The 13,078-nt window shown below is 50.9% G+C and overlaps 1 protein-coding gene across 1 annotated transcript; it reads right to left on the bottom strand.

Moving 5' to 3' along the window:
• Positions 1 to 7,106: 7,106 nt before the first annotated feature.
• On the bottom strand, positions 7,107 to 10,470 carry LOC109743100 (very-long-chain aldehyde decarbonylase GL1-10). The gene is made up of 5 exons (XM_020302184.4): positions 9,847 to 10,470; positions 8,772 to 9,094; positions 8,445 to 8,592; positions 8,314 to 8,346; positions 7,107 to 7,618 (listed from the first exon to the last, which is right to left on the bottom strand). The coding sequence occupies exons 1-5, from the start codon at positions 10,174 to 10,176 to the stop codon at positions 7,547 to 7,549; spliced, it is 906 nt and encodes a 301-aa protein (XP_020157773.1). The 5' UTR covers positions 10,177 to 10,470; the 3' UTR covers positions 7,107 to 7,546.
• Positions 10,471 to 13,078: the final 2,608 nt, after the last annotated feature.

Genomic DNA, 13,078 nt, shown 5'->3' with positions numbered 1-13,078 from the left:
GCTTAAATCTTTTAAGTAATAAAAGTGTCGCTTTTCGAAAACGTGAAAAATTTATCAGTTCAGACGCACATACTCTTTCGGCATGAATGAAAAGACACAAACAGGACAATTTATTGCCGGTTTTTTATACACACGCAGCTCAAAGCTCGATTCAAAGCTTTATGACATAAGACCCTTCCTAGTGCTGCACGGTGGATGGGTGCTAAGCATGCCACACAAGCGAAAAAAGACATGGCATAACAATTAGGAGCAACTCCAATGGGGCGACCCATTTCGTCCGCCCGCGTCCGTTTGGGTTGGCGCGAACAAAAGTGGCGGCCCAACGCGTCGACCCAAACTCAAATCGTGTCCGCCTAGCGTCCGCGCCGACCCATTTCCGGCCCAAAATTGCGCTTGGAATGCGTCGGCGCGGACGCGCCGCACGTCTCCTCGCCGTCCGCCGCGTCCCCACCTGGCGGCCGCCCAACCGCCACCAGTCGTCTTATTTATGACGACCACCGACAGCAGGCCCACGCGTCAGCCAGTGCAAGCCTCCTTTTTTAACCACGCGTGCGGCGGGGTCGGCCTCATCCACTTCTCCCGTCCACATCTGCCCCCCACCATTCCCTTTGCTTCCTCGCCGGCGACCGCAAACCCTAGCGTGCCCATGGGCCTCTTCGGCATCAGCAATGGCAAGGGCAAGGGCACCCCTGATGCCTCGTCCTCCCGTGCTCCCCTTCCCCCTCCTCCTCCGGCGGCGACGCGTTTCCGCCCTGGTCGCCGGCGCCTGCACATCCCGGTGCACGAAGCGCGGTGGCACTGGGAGTACAGGCAGCCATTGCCGTACCCCAATGTCACGCTGCCGCACCGTTGGCATCTAGATCCGCAGCGGATCCCGGTGTCGGCGGTTCCGCGTACCCAGCGGGCGCACGACGACGAGGTGCGCAGGCGTCGCGCGCAGCTCACGCCGGAGCAGCGTCGGCTGCCAGAGTACGCCGCCGACTCCCCCAACTGGGAGACGTGGTTCGCCCTCGAACACGAGGAGCAACGGCGCTCGGGTGTCGACGTTGTCCCACCGCCGTTCCCACTGCCGCCCCCGCAGGTAGAGCCAGAGGACATGGAGGCGGAGGCGGAGTACCAAGCCGCCCTCGAGGAGGCCCTGCAGCACGCGCTGGAGGCTAGCCGCCTCGAGGAGGACGCACACTGGGATGGGCTGGAGCAAGCCCTTGCCCTGTCGGCGGCGGGGGACTCCGTCCACACCCCGCTCTTCGTGCCGCCACCGCCACCGTCGCCGCCCGTCCAGCCCAAGCCGGAGCCGGAGCCGGAGCCGACGCGTAAGCGCTCCCCGCCTCCACCCACTTGGCCGGAGGAGGCCTACTCGTGGACGGGCCAGTACCGCGAGTGGGTGAGCGCGCCTCCCGTCCACTTCGCCGCGACGCCGGAGGAGGAGGCGGCCCACCTTGAGCGATGGAAGGAGCATTGGCTCCGCCAGGAGCGGGCCGACGACGAGGAGCAGATGCGCTATGAGGCCATGCTCCAACGCGACGCGGAGTCGCTCCGGCTCGAGGAGGAGGAGGAGGAGGAGCGCGCGCGGCTTGCCGCAATGCCGCCGCCCCAGTAGACACCGGAGGAGGCTGCCCTGGCAGCGTACCAGGCGGCGTTCGGGTGGGCTGGCCCTGCTCCGGTCTTCATCGACCTCACCGATGACGGCGGCGTCGACGGCAAGGGCAAGAGCAAGGCCGACGACGTTTAGGGCAGCGTGCGGGGCGGCAGCAGGCGGGCGCAAACTTTTTTTAATGTTTTATTTAATGTTTATTAGATTTAGGTGGACTTTGGCCGGCGTTTGACCGGCCACTTTATGTTTAATTATGTTTATTTATTTTTATTTCGTGCAACTTGTTATTTTTTTCACGGCGGCACATTTGGGTCGGCCTGCCCGTTGGGCGGTCAAGCCGACCCATTTTAAAATGCGGACGCGCACGTCCGCCTGGCCGACCCAAACAGACAAAAAGCGGACAAAGCGCGCGTCCGTTTGGGTCGCCCCGTTGGAGTTGCTCTAAGGAGGAGAAAGAGCACTTTGGTGACCTTAGAAAGAACCAATGCCATGCGCGTGAACCTAGGCAAACCACTTAAATGAAAAAACCGACCAATGCATGAAAAAGTTTAGGTGCTAAATCATTAAATAAGTGAGCTTAGCAACAACAAGTTCTTTATTAAAAAAACAACAAGTTAAGCACCTATGCATCGGAGAGCTGGGTTGCTAAACTATGTATTGCACTTAGCAACTCATGTAAGCATCTTTGCATTGGAAGAGGTCTAAGAGCATCTCCAGCAGTTGCCCCCCAGGGGGCGTCTAAAATCGCCGCCTGGGGGTGAGCCGGCGCAAAAAATCGGCCTGGGGGCGAGTTGGTCCCCAGCCGCCGGCCCCAGGGCCGCCCCCAGGCGCGTTCAAAAAATAAAAGTATATAGCAAAGTTCGGCAAAGTTCGGCTAAACACGACAAATTTCGGCCAACTTGGGCATATATTTCGACAAAGTTCGCGGATTTTCATTACATAGCAAATATATAAACTAATCTAAAAAAGAAACTGGCTGAACGCCGAGTAGTCCCCGTCGTCGCCGCCATCCTCACCGCCGTCGTCATCGTTGGCCTTCTCCTCCTTGACGCGGGCGCCCCTGCAAGACCTGGCATCGCCATGGCGGACTGGTGGCAGCGGCGGCGCATCGTCGTCGTCGCTGTCGTCGATGACGACGACTCCTCCTTCGTCGCGGCCCCGGCGACGCTCCGCGAAGCGCCGCAGGGCGGCGCACTGGCGCTCCCTCGCCATCTTCAGGGAGTCCTGGCGTGCCCATTCAAGGGCCGCGTCGTCGTCGAGCTCGACCTCGTCGTGCTCCGTCTTCACGGCGGGGAGACCCGGCTCCGCCTTCACCAGCGCAAGCCCCGGCTCCGTCTTTGGCTTGACGAAGCGCGGATGACGATGCCGGCACTGCGAGTGCATCGGCCGAGCGGCGTCTCAGCCGCGGGCTCGGCCTTGACGCCGAGCAGCGCCGGAGTGCCGGAGGAGTGCGAGGAAGAACGCGAGGAGGAAGAAGAGGAGGAGCCGAACCTCCTTGGCGCCCATGGCCCGTCGCGTCGGCGGTGCACCGGGACGGCTGCCCTCGCCGGGGGGTACTCCAACGGCGGGTTGTTGCCGCCCTCGAGATGCGTCAGCACTTCCTCGAGTGTGCGGCCGGGGACGCCCCACCACAGGTGGCGCCCCTCGCTGTTCTTCAGGCCGCCGACCACCGGCGCACCGTTGGTGGACGCCAGCCGCTGTTGCTGGCGACGCTCGAAGTATGCCACCCAAGCCATGTGGTTGTCGGTGGCGTACTTGGGGAGGGCGAGCTGGGCGTCGGTGAGGGAGGCGCGCACGACCTCGACCTCGTCGGCGAAGTAGGAGGGTTTCGCCACGGCGTCGGGCAACGGGGGAATGGGCACTCCCCCGTTGCTGAGCCTCCACCCCGTCGGCCCGGCGCGCATGTCAGGCGGCGCCGGGATGTTCGCCTGGAACAGGAGCCACGACTCCTGTTCGCGGAGCATGCGGCGGCCGAAGCCGTTGGCCGCCGCCTCGTCTCCGGGGAAACGCTCGGCCATCGGGAGGAGAGGGGGAGGGAGAGGGAGGGGCTGGGCGGCGGCTCACGGGAGAGGGAGAGGGAGAGAGAGGGCTCGGCGGTGGCGCTCGGGAGAGGTAGAGCTCGGCGGCGAGGGCGGGGCTGGTGTGGCCACAGGCGAGCGAGGCCACCGGCTTATATAGCCGCGCCGCGCCCGTGTGTACGCGTGCGAGGGAGGGGAGGCGTGCGCGCCGTCCCGTGACGCGCCGCCCGTGAGGAATCAATGGCAAGGCTGACCGGCGGCAGCATTGCCATTGATTCCCCGTGGGAAACCGAGGCGTTGGGGGAAGACGAGGCGCGGTGTCGCTGACGCGGCTGGCCCGCGGCTTTTTCGCGCCAAAACCGCTCGCCCCGGCGCCCCCAGCGCCGGGTTCGGCCTGGGTCCGCCGGCGCTGATTTCGGCCCAGGTCGGCGAAAATCGGACTCCTGAGGGCACGACTGGGCCGTTTTTTCAGCGCCGGCGTGAAAAAATCGTCCGGGAAGGCCTCCCTGGGCGCTGCTGGAGATGCTCTAACACACGGTCAAGCATTGTTGTTTTTGTTTTAGAGGGTCAGATGGCCTGGTAGTGGTGTTACCTACTTACTCCCTTGCGTTGGTTTCGTGTGTTGGAGAAGAGCATATCTAGTAATATCTCTTTTAGGTGATACACCGTGACATCATAGCTGCTTAGAGCATATCTAGTTCTGTTTGAATGCTGGTGTCATGGTAATCTGAGCAGGTATCACTAGATATATATTCTCATGCGCCACGCTTGTGCATCCACTCATGCCTCAGCGACCGGCACAACCACAAAACAACAAAAGCGTTTGTTTGGTGCTCCGTCGTTAGTACTTCGGTGGATAATTATCGAAGGATAAACCTCATGTGGATGTCAAGAGCCCGCAACGTAAGGTCACAGCCTCTGCTGCCGCGTTGCAGTGCATTTTAGCGTACAACATTTAATTTCCTCGCAAATAAAATGAAATAAGCGTACATCATTTAAAGCAGCACATACGAGTATCTACAGCCGGACTTAGCAAATCCGACCACTGAAACGCCCGCGGACGCGCCCGGGCACGTCCGCGGACAGTGACCGATCACACCTAAAAAATGCATTCAACACCCGGATATCTCAAATTAGAAACCTCAAATCCATATTATTACATGTAATGCAGCGATTTCGAGCGGAGCTTCGTCCGGTTCCGTTCCGCGCTCGCCCGGCTCCGCCCTGACCATGTCCGGCGGCCGGCTGCGCTCCTCAGAGTGCTGGTCCAGTCGCCGGCAAGGTAGAGTAGGGCATGGGACACGAGCTGGCTCAGGGGACTCAAGGCGCTGCCGTCTCTGATGCCCTACTCTTCCTCGTCGTAGCCCAGAACCCCGTTGGGTGCCCATGGACGTCAGATCGATGATGGATCCGTCTGGGGACGAGCCGCCGACGTCCACCATGACGCGGTTGCGGCGCCCGGACTAATGCGCCATACGGGGCACCGGAGAATGCGACTCCGCCTCGCTGACGTCCACCGCCGCGAGGACTGCGGTCGCCTCCCGCGCCTGGTGCCTTGCACGGTGGACCATGGCCTCGTCGGGCGAGGCCCTTGGTGCGTCCCGATGCTCGGCGTGCCAACGAAGGGGTTGCGGGTTCGGACACCAGACGGACCGCGCAGCCTCCGGCGAGGCAGCTACATCTGGCCTAGCGCTGGATCCATGCGTCATTTGGGCGGACGCAATGGTTTCCCGACAGATGGAGTCCGAGCGCAGCCATGCACGGGCCTCCTCCCGAGCGCAGCGGAGCGCAAGCCGGGCAGCCATCTCCTCCTCGGGGCCGCGTGGAATGAGATCGGGGTCGACGGATCTGGAGTTGAAGGACTCGGATCCGCTGCCCGCCATGCCGGAGATGGCCGGAAGGAGCCGGTGATGAGCTTGGGTGACGGAGGGGAGTGGAGGGAAGGTAAGTGAAGTGGCTAGAGTTTTGCCCGGCGAGCGGATGGGGAGAAATTTATGTGGGATCGGGTGGGCCAGTGTGGGCTGGATCCGACGTGGCGAGCGTGCTCAGGCGCGCCCGGGCGCCCCCTATCCACCCCATATTTTGGATGGATATGAGGGGTGCCGGTCAGCCCAGGCGTTTCAAGGCCGTTTGAGGGGGTCATCTGGGTCAAAAAATTATGACCGGATAGTGACCGGGCGGCCTGCCCGGGATTATGAGGCGGGTTTCAAGCGCCCGGCTGTAGATGCTCTAACAAGTTTCACTGTCTTTCCCGAGTACTCTCTCCGTTTCGAATTAAAAGTATTCTATTTTTTTCTGAATCAAATATATATATATATGCGTTTTGATGTATTTGTTCATTCATTTTAGTCTGTATGTAGTCCATATTAACGTATCCAAAACGTCTTATAATCCAAAACAAAAGGGATACGTAACAAATCACATACGTTTAGCCTAAATCGAGGATCATTCTCGCACTAGGACTAAAAGTGGAACATTTCTAGAAGTTACCAAAAAGAACACTTGTCCATGTGGATGAACTGCACTAGAACTACTAACCACCTTGCTTAAGAGAAGACATCGTCTATCCCTATGAATACGATTACCTTTTTCTGTTAGGAACGGCAACAAAAAGAAATTAAGAGAAGGAAAAGCAACAATTGGCTCCACGATACTTGCTAAGGTCTGGCTAACTTTTGAGTTGTCGTTTTCCCCAGCTTTCGTCTTCTAGTTTGCAATGCGATGTCACGTTCACGATAAGAAATATATTAACATGGGTTCCGCGCACTGCGGGTAGGGCATTATCCACTCTTCCACACGTTACAAGTAACTGGGGAAATCTATCCCCTCCGGTCCACGGATGGTTGTTACCGTACAAAGCGACAATTCCCGGGCTAACATTTTGCTAATTGTATCTTCTCGTACATTTGGATGTTCTTTCCTTTATTTACAAGCCATAGTTTGCAGTCGCGATCATGGACCTTGTAGTGATTTGCTCTCACTGCCAAATGTAAAACACTGCAAAAGTGACACGATAGATACGAAATGGGCTATCACCTCGCTTTATAGATAAAGCACAAGCGACACGATAGATAGAAGCCTGTAGAACGAAGAAGCTGAAAAACATTCTTGCATGATTACCTTTTGGAGATTTCTAGGGCGATTGAGGAATAATACTTGTGTGCACACTTTGGGTGTGTTTGGATGGTGACCAACACTCATGCCCTATCAACGTTTTGGTCATGACAACAAAAAAAGTTGATCTATGTTTGGATGGCTACCAATGTCTTGGCATGCCAATGTTTTTGTACCCATTCAAATTTATTTTTCTAGCTGATGTTGACCAATTCATCAAAATTTTGGCTAGCCAACTATTTTGTCGTAGAAGTTAGGCTAAAACCAAACACATCAATTCTAACTAACAAGATCGCCAAGGTGATCCTCTAGAATTTTGTAGTCTCATACTGGTATTGCTCATCGAAAATTCCCCCCAAAAGAAAACCTCACAAAACATATTGATCAACGAAAGACGACATGCATCGTAAATATAGGGAAAAAGATAGATTGTCCAATTATGTACAACATCTGATATTGGAAGCACAAAGGCAAATGCTCTCGACTATGTCTCCATATTTGACGGTTCCCACATGCCTGCTTACTAGAGACATGTCACGTAGTATGCAAAGACGCACACTTTCAAGCATATCACGAACTAAGCACCATTATTACATCCGATAATAGAGTAGTGGAGCTATGTGTACGAATGGAGGGAGAACTGGAAATAATTAACACTTGGAACGACTCTGCCGGTGGTTCAAGAGCCACTCAACCTTAATGATTGGCATAGAACAATTATTTATACTAGTGTACTCCATCATGGGGATATATATCCGGAGACCACTTGAATTAGTGATAGGATTTGTATGACCATGAGTCCTCTGAAGCCAACCTCTCTCTAGTCCTGCTTTCCACCGTTGAATCCATTGTCGGCTCCTTTCTGAACGTCGCTGCCTGCCAACTCCTTCAGCTGTTCGATCCAATGATTCAAACAAACAAAATTACATAACATCAGATGTTTGCCTCCTCGACAAATCTAGGATGCAGGTAGTCTGTAAAATAAATACCTTCCTTTTTGTTTCCCTATGTACGTGTCATATTACGAGTTTAAAAGAATTGACAATATAAACTTATAAACTTTCCTATAGCTAACTGATAATTGAGGGTATGGGTGCGTGTATGTATTATATACTCCCTTCATTTACAAATATAAGATGGTTTGGATATTTCAATATGGACTACATATGGAATGAAATGAATGAACACGAACACTAAAACGTATTTATATACATCCGATTCACAAAAAATTAGGCCATATTATATTTGTGAAAGGAGGGAGTCCATCCCTGTAACATGAATAATTTTAAACTTATTTCTTAAGGAAAAAATATCAGGAATTGTTCACAAGTACAGGAAAATAATAATCATAGCGGAAATCCAAAACCAATCTATCCAACCTATGATTGGTGGGAGTCAAATAATGTTCTTTAGCAGAGAACCAAGATGCCACGCCCTAGGAAGTAGACAAGTTTTCAAGCAAAAAGAGCCAACATATCACACTATTATTGTAATAGTTGGTGTGAAATATTATTATGCTTAAGCATAGATAATGTTGATTGTTGAAAAGACGCTTCTTCAAAAACAAAAAGATTGGTAGAAGCTTACCTTTGCCAGAGTTGCCTTGTGATATTTGTAGCCCTGAAAAAAGATCGGGAGATGACTTAGTAACCTGCCATCAGTTCTTAATTCATATGATTTTAAATCATTCAAGTGTAAGATAGCAGAACACTAGATACCTTGTCCGTTCCATAAATATAATCACAGTAGGTGAAAACAGGAGCGAAGTTGCTCTTGCTCTGTCCTCCTATGTAGTGATGGTAGTCATGGTGCTCTGCCCCTCCATAGAACGGTATATACTTCTCAGCATTGAATGGCAACTTAAATCTGTAGTCGAAGAATTATTTAGATAAGACATGTGTTATAAAGCTTTTTTTTCTCAGGTCATAAAAGAACATGTTTATAGTTAATTTGATTGGTCTCAATATGTTTAGAAATGAAACAAGTCAGATATCTGAATTCAAGAAAGAAAAAAAGCCCGTTAGATGGAGTGCAAGTGATGTTACCCGCTATGTATGTTGAGGCTCTCAACCAAACGCGCAGCAAACCAGATCCACAGCGTGGTAACATGGCATGGGACGAGAGCAGGGCCAGCCAAGGAGGGTACGGCAAGGATGAGCATCTCAGCCCAGTGTCCATACCATGCGGCATACGCCATAGGCGCCGTGAACTCATGGTGAACATGGTGGATCTTTTCGTAACCCCATTTTGTGTGCAACAGCCGATGGAGCCAGTAGTTCAGATAGTCTTCCACCAAGAAGTATACTGTCAGTTGCGCCATTATCTCCCCCATTGACGGCAATGGAAGTCCCGTCCGTATGTCCATTATCTAACAAACACACAATATAGAAACTGAGTTGTTGTTTTCTTGGAAGTTTGTTCTCTAGGCACTTAAATTTCTTATAGCATATATAGGTGCTTTCCTAGTTACTTCGCATGTTCTTTTTTTTTTGCGAATGATTCTTCTCATGTTCTTACTCTTAGTGTTTTTCAGTCATTGGATTTCTAAATAGTTACATCTACATCAGTTGAAATTTCTATGCACCATGTCCATGTATGTTTTCTATATCTATCAATTTTAGGTAGCTAATACTCATCCAGATAAAAGACCTAAGTTACGTCTCTGAACCTTTATCCAACGAGGCTCAGCTTGCAGTTGCTGAACTGTGCTGTACTGGACTTATTTTACACTCTTCTGCGTACAAATAGCGACAGAAATAGGGAAAAAATTGTTAGCAAACAGTAGAACATACAAAAATTGATCAGTCGCACGAGATTATAATAATCTACATCAACGCCATATAGAGCATGAATCTTTACTAATTAATAACAGACTAGTGCACAGTATTTATCTAGTGATTTGTTTTTTCAATCTAAATTCAGGTCCAGAAGATTCAATTGAAAATTAAGTATCTACTCAAAGATTCCAACGTTCACATGCAATTTCCATCTTCTAACTCGGTAATAGTAGGCGAGATCTAAGTCATTAATCTAGTTTCATTTTTATGTTTTTTTTCATGAACAAAAAACCTAATTTCCTAATTATAACCAGTAAGTCACAATGCAAGAGGTGTAGTAGACCTTGGCGGCAGGATACGAGATGAGCTGGTATGGCCCGATGATGAGCAGCGAGACGCGAACGGCGTCCATGTAGCAGCGGAAGAAGGTGGCCGGCGGGTGCTGCACCTTGGGCTGCAGCTTGTACAGTGCGGCGGCGGCCGGCGCGGCGAGGTCGAAGAGGGCGAGGGGCAGCGGCGCCAGCGTGTAGACGACCAATGTGATGGCGATGTTGGGCCAGTGGAGGTAGCGGTCCGGCACCGACGCCGAGTAGCGGAGCCACGCGGCCTCCGCCCACGTCAGGGCGCGGCCGAGCGCCGCCTCCGCCTCGCCGGCCGTCGCGTACGGCAGCATCTTACCGCCGTCGGTCGATCTCGCGAGAGGAAGGAAGGGTTCTATCTGTTGCTCTGCTCCGGGATCGGGGCAGAGGCCGTTGCGCACCTTGGAAAGTTTCCGCGTCCACGCTATGGGTGGCTAGTTATACTCGCGTCAGTTGAAGAGGAGGCCGGGCGTACGTGTAGATGCGCTCTGACCCGCGGGACGTGACGGAGTGAGCAATCGGAGGGCTTGCATGTTGCCTTATTTATAGTGGATGTCAGTTAGCTAGGGCAAATGCAATTGCGTGACTCCAGGTTCCTGAGTCACCCATGCCGTTGATGAGCCCAGCGAAAAAGTAGCACTACTAAGATGAGATAAACATTACTCTTGTTTGTTAAGGTAATGATAAGGACCATGATATGATTTTTCTGTTGTGGATTATTCCTCTCACGTCTAAGCTACCACCATTTTTTTCCTCCACGTCCCATCTTCGATCACATGTTCACTAAATAAAACAGGTGCAACAAGACGTGACAAAAGATCGTCTTTTTCTAGCACCGCGGATTGCCTTATGCCTTAATAAAGAGTTAAAGTCTAATTGGTTCACACCAACCGATTTTGTAAAGAATGAATACTTTTTTTAGGGGAGAAAGAATACTTTTCTATTCAGTTTTTTTTTTTTTTGAGAATCGCTTTTCTATTCAGTTGGAGGAGGATTCTAATCCTGAGACCGGACCACTGGCTTAGCCGGGACCGGGCCAGGCCCTAGGCAAGCCCCAAACCGAATATGTGCTATACCAATGAAGGAATCCGGCGTCACGTCTCGGCCCGTGGCCCGGCTAGTCTGGGGCCTGGCTGCACCTTTGCTTAGAACTATCTTCTCCCAAACAATTGACTGAGACCCCTCACTTTCTCAAAAAAAAAAAGATTGAGACCCCTCACCAAAATTTCATTGAGTCATTTTAGGTATTAATAAAGAAAAACTGTCATCATTTTGGGGTTTTTTGCCGTGTCATTTTAGCTCTAGTAGGATTCAGTCATTTAAGCTTAACTAGCTATTGTCTGTGCGTTGCGCATATATATATTTTTGCGGTTCAACACCAAGCATGTCCAATATATACCTCACGCCCATTATATTTTAGATTTTGATAAGATTTAATTTTATTTGAGTATGGATAGCGAAAATTGTCATCTTCGTAGTCTCGTCATGATGCATGCCACTTGGTAGTTTTCTTTTCCTATTTTGCTTATGCTTTTTTTGGGCATGATTGTGATGTTGCCCCAGCCGTCTTAGTTGCTTTGCCACTGTGGTTCTGGTTGTATGGATGTTTGATTTATATTTATAAAGCGGGGTGAAAGCCTATTTCAAGAGAAGGCAAAGAAATTTTTGATTAGTTGAGGTTATGGTAAGATTTGATTTGATTAAGGTATGGATAGGAGAAGGCAAGAAGAGTTTTGATTTGGTTGAGATTTTGGAAAGATTTGATTTGATTTGATTGAGTTAATGCAGAACGTGATTTTGAAAAGTACCGATTTACCTTATATTATCCCAGTTCTTGTATTTATGTTGGTCTTTATTTTGTGCGGCATCAGTTGAGACTACCAAAAAAAAGTCAACCGAAAGCCAAAGGGGTCGTGGGAGGAAAATGCCGAGGGATGAAGTGAACCGAACCTACCAACTCCTAGAGACTAGTTGTCCTTGGCGGCTGGAACCCTAGCCGCCGCCAGGAGAGGCCAATCTTCCAGTGCCGTCCTCCGACAGCTCCCATCCGCTGCCGACCTCAGTTGTCGGTGGTGAGGAGGGTCGCCGGATCCACGCGTGTGGATTGTTTTTACTCTCTCGTGGTCTAGGTTTTTAGGTTGTTCATCGTCTTGGCTTCGGCGGTGACGACGACGACACTGAATAAAGATTCTTCGAATCCTTCCGACGAGGCCATCGGTCCTATGGTTGGGGATGAATTTGGAAACCAGGTTGCTCAAGTAAGGATGGCGCGGCGGCGGCGGCATCCTCGTGGTGGACCTGTGTCCTTGGGCTCCGCCGTTGTGATGACGTTTGCTCTAGCTCGGCGCGGAGCTTGGGAGGTAGTCCAGGAGCGGATTAAAGGAAATATGCCCTAGAGGCAGTAATAAAGTTATTATTTATATTTCCTTATATCATGATAAATGTTTATTATTCATGTGAGAATTGTATTAACCGGAAACTTAGTACATGTGTGAATACATAGACAAAACCGAGTGTCCCTAGTATGCCTCTACTTGACTAGCTCGTTAATCAAATATGGTTAAGTTTTCTAACCCTAGTCATGTGTTGTCATTTGATGAACGGGATAACATCATTAGAGAATGATGTGATGGACAAGACCCATCCGTTAGCTTAGCATTATGATCATTTAGTTTTGTTGCTATTGCTTTCTTCATGACTTATACATCTTCCTCTGACTATGAGATTATGCAACTCCCGAATACCGGAGGAACACTTTGTGTGCTATCAAACGCCACAACATAACTGGGTGATTATAAAGATGCTCTACAGGTGTATCCGAAGGTGTTTGTTGAGTTCGCATAGATCAAGAGTAGGATTTGTCACTCCGTGTATCGGAGAGGTATCTCTGGGCCCTCTCGGTAATGCACATCACTACAAGCCTTGCAAGCAATGTGACTAATGAGTTAGTTTCGGGATGATGCATTACGGAACGAGTAAAGAGACTTGCCGGTAACGAGATTGAACTAGGTATGAGGATACCGACGATCGAATCTCGGGCAAGTAACATACCGATGACAAAGGGAATAACGTATCTTGTTATGCGGTTTGACCGATAAAGATCTTCGTAGAATATGTAGGAGCCAATATGAGCATCCAGGTTCCGCTATTGGTTATTGACCGGAGATGTGTCTCGTTCATGTCTACATGGTTCTCGAACACGTAGGGTCCGCACGC

The sequence above is a fragment of the Aegilops tauschii genome, chromosome 4 (assembly GCF_002575655.3).
Source record: "Aegilops tauschii subsp. strangulata cultivar AL8/78 chromosome 4, Aet v6.0, whole genome shotgun sequence".
Lineage (NCBI taxonomy): Eukaryota > Viridiplantae > Streptophyta > Magnoliopsida > Poales > Poaceae > Aegilops > Aegilops tauschii.
This window is presented reverse-complemented; position numbering and strand designations above follow the sequence as displayed.

Bases quoted from the DNA above. Each gene is read 5' to 3' on its own strand.
- LOC109743100 (XM_020302184.4), bottom strand. From the start codon at position 10,176: ATGCTGCCGTACGCGACGGCCGGCGAGGCGGAGGCGGCGCTCGGCCGC. The intron at 9,095-9,846 runs GTCTACTACACC...TGTGTTTGTTAG, and splicing joins TCTCGTATCCTGCCGCCAAG to ATAATGGACATACGGACGGG. The intron at 7,619-8,313 runs GTAAGCTTCTAC...TGGATCGAACAG, and splicing joins ACAAGGCAACTCTGGCAAAG to CTGAAGGAGTTGGCAGGCAG.